Here is an 18,188-nt window from a genome sequence, read left to right as displayed (position 1 = left end):
TTTGCATTTTTCTCAAAAATAATAATACACTGGTAATAAAATTATGTATATTATTGGGGCAGGAATCCAATTACTACACTGAAATTTCAGTGACTCAAGACAAGCGGTTCAGTATAAATGACAGGAAACGAGGTACATGCTAGCGGTACCTTATTTTTTTATCATAAATAACAAACCACTTGTCTTGGGTCACTGAAATTCCAGTGTAGTAATTGGATTCCTTGCCCCTATAATATACATAACTTTTGTTACCACTGTGTTATTAGTTTTTGAGAAAAATGCAAAAATAGACACAAATTTATTGAGGGGTGTAGTACCCCCTTAAACTAAAAGAAACACATTTAAATATTTCAGCTTAAAATGGACAGAACTCCTTCCTGGCAGCTCTAACTTATATTATTTTAGCATTTTGGGGGAAAGAATAACAAAATTAAAATTTGACTCGAATCGTACATTATGGCTTTAAAGAGCAATTTAGCCTAAATATTCATTAGATCGTCGAGTACCCAGCAAACACAAAACGTTTTCGACATCATTCACAAAAGGTTATAAAAGGTTGTCAGAAAACGTTTAAATGTCGGGTTATATAAAGGGTATATTAAGAGTATAAAACGGTTTAATAACCTTAAAAAACATTTTTTGATATTCTACTGCTCAGCAAACAAAAATGTTTTACAGAAAACGTTTAAATGTCGGGTTATTAAAAGGGTATAAAAACGTTTTGATAACATTCCAAAAACATTCTTGAAAACTTGATACAAAACATTCTAAACAGAATGTTATTTTGGGGTTGATAAAATATTTTGCGAAAAATGTTTGCCCAAAATATTTGCAATAACGTTTTAAAAACGTTTTCATGACCTTTATATAACCCGACATTTAAATGTTATTAAAATGTTTTGAAAAAAACATTTTAAGAACATTTCTGTGTTTGCTGAGTTCAAATATTTTAACATAATGTTATTTAAGTATTGACAAAATATTTAGCAAAAATATTTACAAAAATTGTTTACAATAACATTTTTTGAAAACATTTAAAAAATATTGTTGTAGTGTGTTTTCATACAAAACGTTTAAAAATGTTATCATGACCTTTATATAACCCGACATTTTAATGTTATTAAAACGTTTTTACCTAAACCAAAAGCCAAAATATAACTTATTTAAAACGTTTTAAAACGTTTTTGTGTTTGCTGGGTAAAAATACTATTTTTTCCAGCTCCATAATTGAAATCCATGCAACTCCATGGAAAACATGGTTTAATATTCCACACAGGAGCATGAATTTCAAATGGAGTTACCTGAATGGGTAACTTCATTTGAAATCTACAGCCCCTGTATGGGAGACTAAGGTCGTGTCTTTTGAGTGGGTGTATGGAATTCAACTGGAATAGTCCAATGACTGTTTTTCATGTATCACCCCATTACATTATTACATCATATGTAAATACTGGCTCATATTTGACTACCAGGGAATGATCCATATAGCGAGTAAACATAGTTTATTATACTTCAGCCGCATATTATTATTAATTGGTCAAGATGGCCCTAAGAAAGATGAATCTGCATTGCAAAGCTATGGCTGCCTCAAATGAATTTAATTTGTCTTTTGATGAAAAAATATACTAAATTCTGATTCTTTTGTCGACAAATTTAGAAAAACAAAACAAAATGACTTAAGATACTCAATATATCCACTAAAAGGTTGGTGGCTCAGAAAAAGAGTCATTCATTTGATAGTAGGTGCCCATTTCATGCTGAAGATTCGGTGGCTCTGAAAAGATCGATCTGTTCAAGTGGGCTGTCCCTTGTGTAATATAGGTACGTAGAATACTTGCAAATAATTGTGCGATTGTTTTATATAGAATGATGTAATACACTGAGCTATTCCAGTTGAAATCCATACACCCCGTGTGGAAGACATGATCTTAATCTCCCACACAGGGAGTGTAGATTTCACATGGAGGGCCATTCAGGTAACCCCATTTGAAATTCACACTCCCTGTGTGGAAGATAAAGGTAATGTCTTTCATAGAGGGTGTATGGATTTCAACTGGAATACCCCATTCTTTATAGAGACATGTGAGAGTATCTTCACGTGTTTTTTACGGACTAAGCAACATTATCAAATGTACTTTCAGTGCTTCTGCTTCCAGCTAAAGAGTAAAAATAGCTTCGGAGTGAAGGTTAAGTCAATAAAATTGTCATTTGGTTTGGTTTAATTTCATATGAAAAATGAGCAAAAAAGAAGAAAACAGTAGTCTTGATAAATATGAAGCTCAATTTACTTGCATTTATAGTTATACAAGTGTCCGTACTCATGGTACGCGCGGACAAACTCGCCAAACATTGAACCAAATGTGACATCTCACCCTTTATTACGTTGTTTTGGTCCGGGTTTCCCGGGCCGGGTTTCTGTCTTATCTCACTTGCAAGATATGTTAGCACACCCATTAATTCGCTTTACGAAAACGTTCAGATCTGGTTTTTGATGATATTTTTAGATTTTCAGATTTAGCGAATCACCGATAGTGCCTTTTGCATGGGATGCCGTAATCAGAAGACTGAATAACCAGTATCTCGAGTTTGCTATCAAGTGGTGCCATCTATATTGGATATAGCGTTAGAGTATATTTGATCAGCTATAACACACGTAGCAGCCATTAAAGGTTCATCATTTCTTTCGTGCTCAGACATGAAAATTGTACTCTGAAAGATAGCGTTATCGTCATGACAACATAACAAAACATCAAACAAAGCGCGGGACATTTTACAAACATCGGTGAGTTAAAATGAACCTTGTCATCCTTTAAAAAATAACCTAGTATGTGCAGTGAACTCGGTGGATAACAATGGTATCAAAGGTAATGACATATTTAATAAAGGTTATGTAAATTTCTTTGTCCCTTTGTCTGCGCACAGTTGCACACATAAACATTACATATAGCCAACACCCCTACACCCCAAACACACACCCCACCACGTGTCTAATTTCATGAACAAATTGCCGCAAAAAGCAGTGTAGTTTGACCACTTATTGTGGTAACGATTATATTGTAATATCCGTATATCCATCTATCTATTTCCAGTGTTGCCCTACATTATGTGGAAAGTCTTAATCTGCGAATAACACCTCAGACTATTGTTTGGAGTGGGGCTTTTACAAATTTTTGACTAGATTAGTAAATCGACATCTAGGTTTATCTTTCCTTTTTTTCCCTTGAAAATGCCAACGGTCAGACGCGGTTCCCTTTATATGTGACCTGCTACCACCTTGAAATGGGCGTAAAGTCGCAAGTTGGTAGTTTCAAAACATCCTGGCTGCTGAATTTGATATTCTTTTGTTTGCCGCGCACCTAAAAAACATTAGTATGTCCATCGTGAATGGCCCAATGTGCCCCCATTCACAATGAACATACAAATACTGATGGCTTGAACAGGTGCGTGTGAAACCAAGAATACCAATGCAGCAGCTGGGACATCTCGAAACTACCAACTTGCGACATTGCGCTCATTTCGTGGTAGCAGGTCACATACGCAAGGCTTTGAATCAGACACAATGATTTTAATTCATTACCTCGTTGATGATTGGTCAAAATCTTGCGTCGTCTGATTTAACGAAAATGTCATTGTCATCTTCAAAACGTCCGTATGAGGGGCAACAAATCACTGGGGCGTGAAATACTATTGTCCGAGATTGAGATTTGTATCCGAGGCCCTTCCAATGACTTTTGCTATCCTTCATACTTGGGTTAATAGTGATATAGCTTCGACAATCGACATTCAGGTGATATTGATCGATCAATACATCATGTGAGATTATCGTTACCCCTCATGATCGTAATTCATTGGCATTGCGTACGGTGATATTAATACAGAAAGGTACTAAGTTTTGGGTCTGACTTGGGTCAGGCCTGAACAATCTTTCAGTCTGGAATACCTTTCGTCTGATGCAATTGGCATTCCGTGTAATAAAGGAAACCTCGCCTTACCTCAAAACAGTGAACACGACGCGTGTTGAAATAGCGGACCCATCTCATTGGTCTAGAAACGATCGCTTATCGCTAGAGAGATTAGGTTATATTAATTTATTCATTAGTGAATAAGTAACGGGATATATAAAGCTTAACAGATATAGGAGACCTCGACAGATTCGCTCAGCAATCAATCACGCTGTCTTTCGTGAAATCTTTCCTCGATACTTTTTCTATCATTGCTGATACGTTTCTTTTTAATGATTTATCGCGTAAGAATATAATTCAATACATGGAGGATATCAGAACTAGATACAACATACACGATTCAAAAATTAATAGAACGCGTTTCACTAAAATACCAAACATGCTCATCCGTCAGTAAACAGTTCGTTAACCTCAATAGGATTCTACGTGCATATAATGACCTTTGAGTGTAATGGATACACAAACTCATACTCCACAACTTGAGGTGATCTTTCGACACAAATTATGCTTGTTGAATGTAGGTTATTGATGTTTGCCCTTGGAGACGATATCAGTTTGTCTCATATCGTCTCTTCAAAGTTTAAAAACCTGTAAAGGACTAACAATAATCCAGACAACGCTTGATGCCGAAAGCATAAGGACATAAAACCTGTCACAATCTATCAGTATAATAAACAAAACTGCTTATAAAAAACATTCGAGTGTAAGAAGGCCCAATCTGCAATAGCTGTAAGGTGTCATATTTTTAGATTTGCACAATATATAGAATACATAAATTTTCCACAAAGTCTCTAGGATAGCTATTGCATAGAGAATTTCTTGCGCTTCTCCTCGATTTGTTGAGATAATCTCCAGCATATAACATCGTATGAAGAAGTATTATATGCTGGTGAGATAAAATAATAAAACACATCATATCAAAAGTGAGTTTGAAAACAATTTTAACTCATCGAGAATCACTTGAAACTTTAACACAGCTGTGTTTTTCCACTAGAACATCAGACATGCTCATCTGGAAGTAGACAGTTCTATAAACCCCATTAGGATTCTACCTGTACAATGACCTTTGAGAGTGTGATGGGTACAAAATAGGATTCTACAGGCATATAATGACCTTTGAGTGTGATTCGTATAAAAACTCATCCCCACAGTATGAGGTCATCTGTCGACATAACGCATGTTGGATATGTGTTATTGAACTTTGCATTGCAGATGAGCAGTTTGTCTCATAGTGTTCCATGCAAAGGGAATCCAAGTCAATGTGTGGGATGAACGCTTTTATAATTCCTGACGCTTCGATGTTGATGGATGATAAAAATTCTTTCAGAAGCTTCGAGCTACTTTTAAAGTTGATCAGAAAAGACATGAGGTTATCTGACCCAGTGATCGCATACCATCATGTTGGAAGCATTAAGTATACTAGTCAACATCTTAAGATATGCTGAACGTATTATAGTTGAATCGCTACAGATGTGCAGTTATTTTTGTCCAATGATTTGTTAAGTATCTTAGATGTATTGAAGTAACACTCCATTTCATTAGAGTGAGTAATCAGTCGCTCATCGCCGACAATTAACTATAAATTCAACTTTTGAAGGAAGGAATGTTCCATGTAGACGATCGGGAGATGATATATAATGAATGTATTTCAGTTGATGTGAATAAGAACAAACATTCCCACATAACCAAATAGTTGAGATGTTCTTAAACTCTACATCACAATTTAGTCCCACAAAATAAGAGGAAAGTTGCAAAATGTTTAAGTCTTGGCCAGATTCATAATCTCTGGATCATAAGTTTTAAAATGATATATAACTTGCCAGGGTTACTCCCTTATTTGGTGTTCAGAAGTCAATATAATATTATCAAGAAGAATGCTTTTGTTTTATATTGTTTTCTGGCATGTTCAATGAACTATATCCCCTTTTTTCCCTGGCGACTTTCCACTGATTTTATAAGAACAGGTCTCACTTTTTACGGAAAATTCTACAAAGCGGACAAGTATATAAAACAGCAAGGAAAGTAGTTGAAAATTTGGTTTAGGGATCATGCGTATCGTATCTCGCACGATTGAGACACAAAATTCATATCTAGTGACACCAACAATTACATCGATGTGGGCGGGAAAAAATTCAGAAGCAAACATTGTTTTTGTTTCTTTTATCATAACATCTACGAAGGTTCTGACACCATGTACCAATGAATAACTCAGTATGGGACAACATGATGAAATTCCAGAGTCTAGGGAGCTTCCTTAATTCTTATCATGTCATGCCTAGGTTTATTGAGACGTCGTACAACACGGATATTGCTACTGCAATCTGCATTAGTATCATGTCATAATATTTTAGTAATCATCTTGCTGTTGTTGAAAATAAAAGGTTTTGAAAAAATACGTAAGATTAAAAAAAATAAGAATGCAAAGAAATCCAAAGCAATAATCTTCAACAATGCCAATGACTAATTCAAATCAAAAGTTTCAGCTCCATGCATTGGGTGACCTTGAACACATCTATAGCACAAGCGATTCAACTCATTGTGCTTAATTATGCCTTTTAGCTGGGCTTAAGTATTTTGCTTGAGTCTGGTCCCATCAGGACCCAAGTGTGTCTCCACACAGAGCGATAAAACAAACAAATAATTGTTTCAGAACAGGCATAGTTGGATGGTATCGTCTCCAGTGTTAATCATGTATCAGCTATAGTCAGGTACATCTTCAATCACACTCATGTTGTATCTTTGCAATCAGAGTAGGCTACAATCCTCTCCAGCTTAAGACATGCTGAAGTACGTGTTAAGGTGGAGTTGCCAGCCCCAGGGGAATTATGTTTTTCAATAAAATGCGTGTAATTTGTTCGTATACGTTCTGTAAGTGCATATTTGCAAGGGTTGCAATAGCGGCCGTGTAAGGAAACATGAGATGAATACTACTTTCGTGTCCTATTAATGCTGTACTCCAGAGAACCGAATAACCAATAATCTATCCTTATAATTCAAGGTTGTATATACCAATAACCACGATAACAGATGTAGTTGTAGTTCAACATCTGCCAACATTACAGATGCTGTGTATGTTCTTCAAGATCTAAAATGAAGCTATCACAAGCCCTGGTGCAGATACGTCTTGTAGTATGCGTGACATAAATGTTCTAATAGAAGTAGACATCGTGATTTGTAAGCCATCATAATGCATTACATCTATAAGTTTATCAAGGAATGTGCAATATGTAAGAGTATTAGACTCGTATGTCTGTATAAATAATGGTTGAGTTCCTCTCTCTCCGTATCTTGGAACGGAAGTGTGTGGGTATTTTGGTAGTTTCCTCGTCTGTGAGTAAATATCTCACGTAGGTTATCTGTCAGAGATAGCTTAACTATATAACATAATGTAAATATATAAAGGTAATCGCTTTTAAGCAGAAAAAACAAAAACAGTTCATATAGTGGATTGTTGCCGCACTTTCCCGGGACTTTTCCCGCCTTGCAGCCAAATGTTTTCAATATTCTCATACAAATATAATAAAACACAAGCTAATAAATGTGATTTCTACTGATCATCTTGATTGATTGAATTTACAAGCAAAGTCGCTAAAACTAATTAGGTTCATTAAAATAAATGAATGTATTAGTTATTTCTCGTGCTACCCGTAACACGAGCTAATGAAATCAATCTTACTAATTAAATTCCTGTCACTACACAGTAATATAATTGCTCGTGATTGCTACCACGTCTTTTATAAATAGTGACTGACACGATTCTTAAAGGCTCACATTTAAACTCTGAAAATAAAATATAAAATATGCAGATATTAATACCTTTATTATCACAACTGTAAACAATTCTATGCTTTAAATTAAATTATTCTCAATTCTATGCTAGTTTGAAAATACGTCGTATTTATAATATACATTGTTTTCGCATACACTTAAGTGGTTATGAGCATTTGTGAATTTAAATGACAACTTTGATATTCTTACATCATGTATGCGGTACTTCTACACAGATACATTACATGTTGACAATAATCTTAATATCTTTGACCAAGGTAATGACCTATGGGCATGTTTGCAGCCTTCCTACGACGGCATAGGATAAAGTTACTGTTTCTGCAGGATAATTATCCCGCGTTAAATCATGTATATTAGATATCAATTACATTTAGAGTACATTTTTCGACAACAAACTTTAGCGTCACTGTGCTTAGTGTCTTTGACAAAGCTATTGGCACATACAGACCTTTCCAATAACAACAGTGGAAGAGGAATATTGTTTCTACTGATTAATTATCTCGTGGTAGTCCGTGTGTCTATAGTTTTATTAGAATGTTTTAATTGAATTATGTGGTGTGACGTTAAAGCATTCCCCTTATCATGTCATGATTGTGTTGTTCAATATTGTATATTAAAATGAGAGAACACGCGATCTAATTTTTTTTTAAAAGTTTTTCGTTATGCATAACAATACTTTCAATTGTTCTCAGATGTGCTGTTGTAGTAATGTTAAGTGGGAAGCTCCGTTTATTAGCCCGATAAAGTGTTCAGGTTAGCAACTATTTTAGACTGTTGCGATTTGGTAGCTCACAGCATCTTGCGAAGATAGTGAGCTTTGGCAAAAGTTATATTGATCATTTATTAGCGAGTGTGTAGAAGAATTCACATACCACAGATATACTTTTGTAGGTCATGCGGTTCTTGAGTTATGTTGTAAACAACAACACTCTTGTAAAACGTTAATAACTCAAGCAAGTTTTCAAAGTACATGATTTGTAGAATGAGCTTTTGCAAAACATCAAAGTGCTATTTTTCAATAATATATTGATTTAGATAATGAATTTTTTTGGCTGCTTCGACCAACAATACCTAGTCTAATAGCACTGAGGTATAATTATGACATTTACTTTTGAGGGCAAGGTATTATTAATGAAACGCTAACGTTTTGTACAACAAACTGAATAAAAACCGAAGTGATAGCGCCCTCAATGACCAATCTCTCCATTGACTTGAAAGTAAATTCTGATGTAAACGCCCTTTTTACAAAAATACCCACGAATTAAAAACAACCGTTTTGTTTCACATTTTGAGTTGTTGTTTTACTCCAGCGGTTTGATATGAGAATCAAAAAACGTATGTAACCATTATGCCCCGATTTTCATCTAAATGAAACATATCTCGGGCGTTAAATTTACTCGAGTAATGATAAAAATATGACCTTTCTCCTAATACCAACATCACAGTTTTTGATTAAATTGAATGGGGACAGGGCGGCTGTCGATCGGATCACACCCCTTTAAATTATAAAATGTGTGATTTGAATTATTAAATGTCAGCTTAAAACAAAGGTGAGTGGTATAATGCTCATGAAAAGATTTTCATGACAGATAAACTAACTATTACTGTAAAGCTATCAAAATATTCTAATCATGGTTTCACAGTATTTGAAATTGTTCTTAAAACACAGAATTGGGTCAGAATATTCCCATTGTTGGAATAAATTTGAATCTGGTTGTTCAATAGCCACACTTTCAAAATGTGTGCTAAGTATGGAAAACTACCACACACTTCTTTATAAAGCAAAATAATGGTGTGTGTGAATAGGGTAATTCAGATTCAGAAATAACGTGTCAAAGATTACATGTAACAATTGTACCAAATATTTAGCCTTGATTCTAAACTAATAAATATTCCATTTGAAGAAAGAAAGAAAATATTCCATTTGAAGAAAGAAAGAAAAAAGTAAGTAAGAAACAAACAAACAAACAAATATTTAGCCTTGATTCTAAACTAATAAATATTGGACCAGTTGAAGGAAGGAAGAAAGAAAGAAAGAAAGAAAGAAAGAAAGAAAGAAAGAAAGAAAGAAAGAAAGAAAGAAAGAAAGAAAGAAAGAAAGAAAGAAAGAAAGAAAAAAAGAAAGAAAGAAAGAAAGAAAGAAAACAAACAAAAACAGACCCACATGAAAATGAGTGTCAAGGGACGAAGTACTTTAAGCCTAGTTTTCAGATACACAAATGTTTTTTTAATAAATCACAATACTTTGTTTAAAAAAAGTTATCAACTGAAATATTTTTTCAAGTGAGAGAAAATTTAAAACCATTAAAGCTTATCCATGTCAAGTTAGCAATGTGTTTGACATTTGGATGTTGTGCGCAGAGATTGCACATAACACACGATGACTGTCATGTGTTGCAGAGAGAGAGACCCATCAAATAACACTAGCCTTATTTGATATTAAAACTATGTAGCATATGTATGTATATGTATATGTATGAATGTCACTTTAATGTGTTAGTCATTAATTGCCCAATTAAAGTATTATTTTAATACTAGTATTATTGACAAATAATGTTTTTTAATAGCCACACTTTCAAAAGCTCACGTAAGTGAACATTTTTTGTTGTGAGAACAGTCATAAACTCATCAATATACAAATAATGTTGTTAATTGCATTTGACGTTCCACTGAGAGAAATGATGGTATGTTGCCTCAATCCCAGGCCTCAATCGCGATGAATTTGATTTATGCGCAACATTAAATGTACTTTTAAGTACAAAAATTCGATATCTGTCACTCAGGAATCAACATAGCTTCGAGCAAGCCATATTTATATTTTTGTACTTTTACCTAGTATAGCACTAAATCTGTTGTTTGTTGACGTAGAGAAACAGCGTGTTTTGTATTCGCTATTACATCTGTCTCATGATATCGACTTAGAGAATCGTGTTTACTTGATATTTATTAGTTGGGTTATCATGTTCAAAAGAACCGAGAGATGTTGCAAGGTAGCATTTACTCAAACAACATAAGCGACTTGTCTTGCGCGTGTTATGTTTGCTTGCAGCTTTACCGTGATTGCGTTATTTTGACGGAGTTGATGGTTTGTTTTTCGAATGCACCTGCCGTGATACACCAATCAAGCTTGACAAGAATCAACCATCCTATTAGATTTATCACTATGCTATTCCCTTTAAAATCCACTCTCCCCCTGTGGAAGACTTAGCTAAAGTCTTCCACAGGGGGAGTATGGGTGTCAAACAGTAAAGATAATTGAATAATATCCATTTGTAATACTCACTCCAGTTGTGGCAGCTATATGCAAAGCCATAAACAGGGGAGTATGGGTATTAAAATAATTGACCCTAGCCAATTGCACTTGAAAAACATACTCACTCTGTGGAAGACCTTTCTTAAATCTTGCACAGCTAGGGGGATGACAATTTCAACTGGAATAGCACATTAGCCATGAACATGGGAAAAATAAACAAACCTCAAGCGTAGGCTACTTTCAAAAGTTCCCTCAGCGGAAATCAAAATCAATGCAGCGTTTAATTTAGCCTCATTCAGATCAATATGCCCTATATCCGCAGTATTGATATTTGTATAGAAAAAATAAATGTCATCTATCTTTGTCAGAATATATATGAAGTAATTTAAAAGAATACATTACCACTCGTTGAGTAAATATTTTTTGAAAAGGTTGATTTCAGGCAATTTGACAGCGTTTAGGAGCAATTGCCATAAGGTTGCATAGCTCCTCTATGGTCACTATATCTCACTACATTATCTTTGCCTTAGTTCCAAGCAGCCCCTAAAGCTCTTATTGTTGACACCTTAGGTGTATGTAATATTCTACAACCCTTCTAAAGTCATTCACATGCAGGTGCTCCTTTACGTGTAAAATATTTTCCCCGACAAATCGGGAATTAAAAACGACAGTTACTTTTGGGAATGCATGATATAGCTTAACTTTACTTTACGCGGACCTCGGAGAATAAATTACAAGGATATTTTTCAAGCTTTTAAAGTTTTGCAATACGATGACCTTGAAGAAGTTCGAATACAAATGATGCATTGCGTGCGTGAACCCTAGAGCAGTCAGTCCTTTCATTAAACACGGACCTCGAAGAAGATCTTTTATTATCTTTAAAACCGTCAGGTTGTCATTGACAGAACAATCTTCAATATACATTACTTCCATGCCAGTGAAGTAAAAAGTCACTTATGGAAATAACTTAAGGATATGAATTTTATAGAACAAAACAGAAAAAGAACAGAGGAAAGGGTTGATGCACTGAATGCAGGGCAATGACATTTTGAGCTTCGTTTTGTTTTAAGAAATAAACCAATTTGGATCAAGTTTGGCACATATTTGCAAACAAATTGATAAAATGCACTTCACTGCCCAACAATCAGAAGATTAATAATATATATGAATGCATATGTGATTAATTTAATTAGATAATAGTTTTCATGTTTTTCTTAGTGGCCGGAATATTGCTTTTGAATACATGTAAAATAATATATTAATAAGCTTTCCATACAAAAATGGGACGCTACTTAAGAGCTTTGAAGTCTAAGGTCATGAAGGTCGGATGCTTTGTGATAGTGTACTTAGAATATCATAAAGAAAGACAGAACAAGGAAATTGTTTAAATTATTAATTTTCTTACCTGAAAACATGGATTCATAATCCGACATATCTGGTGATAACGATGACACAAACTGCATGATCAATGAAGACTTTCCAACCCCAGATGACCCAAGCACTACTACTGTTATAGTAGGTGGTTGTTGGTAAGGTTGCAGATCATGAAGGGTTAAAAAAGGCAAACTACTGCTACGATTCCGATTGTTTGTGTTGGTATTAATGGAATCAGATGACCCTGGTTCTTGACTTTGTGCGATGGTCATGTCTGCGATACTCCAATGGAGATGACCCGTGGGCGAAGAAGGAGCCATCAAGTGAGACGGGACAGAGTATCTCTTATATCGCCGACACGTGTCTGGGCTAGTGTCCTTCATCGTTCTTGAAGTAGGCATTTATACTACCCTTTTTGGTTCAAAATATTTGTATAGAACTCAAATGTGTTGATGTTCGCAGTCTGATCGTCTGCAAAAGCTTTTCTACGGACGATATCTCTCGGATAAGTTGACTTCAATATGAGTATCGAAGGTCACTCTGGTGCATCACAACATGCAATAGAAGTAATATATAGGCTACACTTGTTGACAATAGTATTCCGCGATATTTTTCAACGATATTGGTCTATACTGCTCCAATCAAATAATAATATACGGTTAAACATGGTGATGAAACAAAAGAAAAATTATCTCCTGGTAATATCAATTAGTCTATAGTTTGACGATATTTAATATATCTGCATACGATGTGATTTACCATAAAGTGTGCAATGTTTGGTTAACTTCTTTTCACTCCGATTTTCAGATGGCTTGAATTGCAAGTACAAGTAAAAAATGTGGCAAGACGGTAGGGCTGTTGTATATATATATAATTCACCAGAAAGAACAGTCTCTTAACTCATCTTTTTGCCCGCAGGTAATTTGAATCATAGCTCTTCCAATACGTTGTATACGATCACCTTTAGTCAGAATACTACACGTGATACACTCTGTGGTATTTTAATCTTACACTACTATCTATCCACTGCGTACTAACTATATATATACTAGCTGATACTGTCGCTAGCGGTCGACACCAGGTTGTAATGAAACATGTGTAAAATGCTGTTAAATTGCATCCCAGATGGCTGGTAAAGGTGTGACGTCACTCATTGCTCAACCAACCCGCCCATCAGACATTACTCAGCAACGACTGTCGAGAGTACGTAATGGTTAGGATGAAAATGCATTACCCGCTCTTACTCGCTCAGTGTTGCCGGTGTTTATTGCCAAATTACGTTGTTTGAAAACACCCAAGCGCATCCCATCTGTCCACGAGACTACCATTGTCTACAGTCTGTAATCTGCTTCTGTAATCTCTTCTCTGATCTGTTTATAGCGTTATAGTATGAAAAATATATATATATAATTCGTGATTATGAAGTCTTATGGTAAAACTGTGCAGAAATTTGCATTCACGTAATCACATTAAGTTGGCGCCATCGCATTACCTTTCTGTCAAAGACTGAGTTGATGAAAAATCGAATAAGCATCCCAATTAGACTGCTACTTGACGTCAATGGCAACACTGTTTGCAATCACTATTTTCTCGTTCACTCGTTCGTCAATGCCATGTCAAGTCCGCCGTCAATTAAGATCAAGCACGGCAGGGATTGGCTACTGGGAGATCCCCGCCTACCACACCCCCATTGATCGTTATTGCTATCATCACACTGGCTCTGTGTTTCACATTAAGTGTCATCGTCATTATCTATTTTTATCTACTGCTTGGTGTGTGCAATAATATTGTCTGTCTGATTGCATTACAGCAGAAATCAATACACATTTCACTTAATTTGTGTTGCCAATTAAAAATATGCGTAGAATTTAAGGCATTTTGTTTAATTGGAATGTTGATGTTGATTAATCGCTAATAAATTAACGCATTATATTTTCTATTGTTTGTAAAATAAAAATATTCCTAATATTTAAAATATTTCTATTGTTAGTGATGCTATTGTTTTTCATCGACATATCCACACAATTGAATCTGTTATTGTTAATAATGCTATTGTACTGAAATTATAACAAAAGTCTTTGTGTCTTTTTATTTATAATAATGATGGTGTTAATTACCTGGTGTTAAGTTATGCATGTAATTTAAATTATGCCTATTGTCAGTTGATGTCATTACAAGTCTAATAGTAATACAAATGAGAGTATTTTGGTTGGAGGCAGCAAATAAGATTTGGTCTACAAATGTGATCATGGTGTAATTCATATGATTTGTTTATCAAGACAAATGTGAAATAATCTCTGTAATGCCAGATTAGGAACGCTCTGGTTCGTTTTTGGTGTTAATGCGTAATTCATTTTAATCAATGTTTTGAGTTTGAACAAGCCCGGATTAATCTAGGTCAGGGTTATCTGTATGGATGTATTATTTATAAAATAGATAGATCCATATCAATCTGGATAAAAGTACAGAAGATAAGACATTATTTGTTATCCTTTAATTAAAAACGCTTTATTAAAACCAACAACCAAATTTAAGCTTTCTCTTCCTCATTAAAATGATTTTATTCACATTCAATTTTTTTTTATAATTTGAAATGATAAAATGCTTTTCACATCCAATCGGAAAAGGTTAACATGTTATTGAATTGGTCTAATTAACTCTTATGAATGATAAATGTTAAGGTTCATAGAGATCTAAAATGACATTTTCAAGGTAAATTAAAAATACATTTTCAAGAAGACTTAAAAAATATAACATTTGAAAGTATGAACAGTATTTACAAGTGTTTACCTACTACTAGTATCTTTTTTTGCATTAAAAATGAATATGCTGAAATAACTTGCTAACGCAGTTTTATAAAATAATGTGATGTATTTTATATGTAGTAATGTTGTGATGTATTTTATATGTAGTAATGTTTTACTCCAACCATTACGTATCAATATTCATTTATTTCATAAAGCTTCGATTATTGTTACCCACCTCCGCAAACTAATACATCGGGGTAGACTAAACATTATCTCAGGATTAAATTGTTCTAACTACAATAGCTGTCTTGTGTTAAATTTTATTTTTTTATTATACTTACCGATTGTGTTTTTATAAACATCTCAAAAAAAGTAACTGACCCCCCTTAAATAATGACCATTATTCAAAACCGGGTGATTGTATTACAAATCTGTAAAATGCGTTGGAAGCAGAATTTATTTCTATCGTATCAAATGAGGCGTCAAAATGCGCAGAAATAAATTCTGCTTCCAACGCATTTTACAGATTTGCAATACAATAGCCCCTTTTTGAATAATGGCCATTATTTATTTGAGATGTTTATTTGCGTCATCTCTTTAACATTAGATACAGGCGTAGACGCTACGCCTTCAGTTTCAGTATGCATTGTATTTACTTTTAAGATACCGTGAATTGTTATGAGGCAACAATTGCAATAACCGAATACTACATCGGTAGGCTAATGTTGCGTAGGTGGGGATACATTGTTCTTTATGTTTGAAAACGGTTGTAATCGCATTAAGGCAACATTAGATTATTAACACTTGTAATATTTTATATACGTTTAGATATGTTATAAAAACATGTGTAAGTCATGTGTGACATTTAAACGTATCGTGTAATGTTCGAAGTTGATATGTTTACAATGATTGTTTATTTATTTATTTTCATTTATTTATTTATTTATTTATTTATTTATTTATTTATTTATTTACTTTACCTACGACTTTTGACAACTAATGCAAAATATTGCATAATGTCGTGTTTCCATATTCCGGAACACCTGCTTGTACTATTGTTACATAATAGGTTTTTATGGTGGTGTGATTCTGTAATGGACGTGGTGGTTATATATTTGGTTACAATAAATCACAAGTCACATTTACAATGTCGAACGACATGTAATAAAGGTACTCGTTATCAGCTGTTGTGAATTAATGCAATTTATTGCACAACATCGTGTATCCTCACTTTGAAATGCATGCCTATTACAGCTGCAATACCTGTATTTATATTAGATACTAAATGATTGCGATGTTTTAAGAAAAGGTTTCAAGCATCACGAACAGTGTCCGAAGAAATAACAGAATTGACATGTGTTTTATTGATCTCTGGTTCCTAACGGTATGATAGAAAAAACTTCACCGTGTGGTGTGGAGTTAATGAGCCACATAATAAAAATGATACATTTTAGACTTTAGAAAAGCGTTTGTCACTGTTGATCATGAACATCTTTTATTCACGTACACCCCTATACTATATAATCCCCCCCCACACACACACACACCCACCCCCGCAAGCACGATTTTATAAGAATAATAAAATATAAGTACACAGCTATCAATATTTTTTTATATATAGTGGTATAGTGGTATGAAATTAGTATTGCTGTAAAGGCAGTGAATCTGGTTACACAGTTACTTAAAATATTAAGCTTATCAAATACAATTTTACGACAAATATTGACCATTAATGTTTGAAGTCGTTTTTCCATAGTCCGGAATATTCAATTTTGTTTGATCAAATTTCAAAATATTGCATCTAAAATTACACTTAACGTAGTTTGATAAAAGAATTTGTTTAAAATTTTGATTTTTTATTAAAAGTTGTATGCGTATAGTGGTGTAGTAATACTAGTAATACTGATGCTGGTAGTTAGACAATGAGTACCTACGGTATTTATTTAAGATTATAACAAGTTACATTATCGAGAACCACAGATAATAGAACAATTGCAGCTAATTGCTGACCATTTTTAATATATACAATGCATTGCATAATGTTGCATCGTTTTTGCAATACCCTGGATAACCACATATTGCTTTTACGGCGCGGTGTTGCTGTTGGTGTAAATATGATGGTATAGTAATGATAGTGATGGTAGTTAGCTGGCGCTTATGCAATTAGTGACAACATTTTAAAACAAGTTACATTAAGAGGATCGATGCATAATAGAAAATTACAACTAATATTGACAATTAAGGGATCTGGAATGGGCGTTTTGAGCGTTTCGACAGTATTTTTTGTGGGACATGAGAGCACATCAGACATATCGAATTGCATTCTGAATACGAAGAATGTCTTTCTGATATCAAATAGTTTTCATTTTTTGATATTTACGATATAATACAAATTTTAGGAAAAATTATTAAAATTTGATATTTTTCAAATTTTTGATATATAACAGTCCTCGAAATCTAATGATATATTCTTAAAGTGTATGTAGTTGGGAGGAAAAGCCGACGATCAATTGAAAATTTTGACCTTTCATATTGAAGATATGGATTTTTTTGTGTTTTGGGAAAAAATCCATATCTTCAATACGAAAGGTTAAAATTTTCAATTGATCGTCGGCTTTTCATCCCACGTACATACACTTTAAGTACATATTATCAGATTTATAAAGTTTACTTCGAGTACTGTTAAATATCAAAAATATCAATTTTTAATCATTTGCCATAAAATGTGTATTACATTGTGAATTTAAAAAAATCAAAATTGTTTGATATCAGAAGGATATTCTTCGTATTCAGAATGCAATTCGATATGTCTGAAGTGCTCTAATGTCCAACAATAAATACTGTCCAAAGGTTCATACCCCACCCCTTAATACAATACATTAATGTTTCTATTAATCTATGTTGATGGTCTGCCTTATCCCGGTATAGCATAATTATCGACATACTTTTAAAGTATGATGTTTTGCATAGACTTTTTGTATCGAGTTTGGTGATAAATTACGTGTTCGGAACTATAAAAATATTTGTCAACTTGTGAATCAAATGTGAATTAAGAAATATATT

General features: G+C 33.9%; 1 protein-coding gene across 1 annotated transcript in view; it reads right to left on the bottom strand.

Moving 5' to 3' along the window:
* LOC140136102 (ras-related protein Rap-2b-like) overlaps window positions 1-13,562 on the bottom strand; it is a 61,687-nt gene extending 48,125 nt beyond the window's left edge. The window contains 1 exon segment of the mRNA XM_072157806.1: window positions 12,410-13,562. Within this exon segment, the coding sequence (XP_072013907.1) occupies window positions 12,410-12,779 (370 nt within the window). The 5' untranslated portion in view covers window positions 12,780-13,562.
* Between the last annotated feature and the right edge of the window lie 4,626 nt (window positions 13,563-18,188).

This window comes from Amphiura filiformis, chromosome 16 (assembly GCF_039555335.1).
Source record: "Amphiura filiformis chromosome 16, Afil_fr2py, whole genome shotgun sequence".
Lineage (NCBI taxonomy): Eukaryota > Metazoa > Echinodermata > Ophiuroidea > Amphilepidida > Amphiuridae > Amphiura > Amphiura filiformis.
Note: the sequence above shows the minus strand (reverse complement) of the source record. Positions and strands in the feature narration are given on the sequence as shown.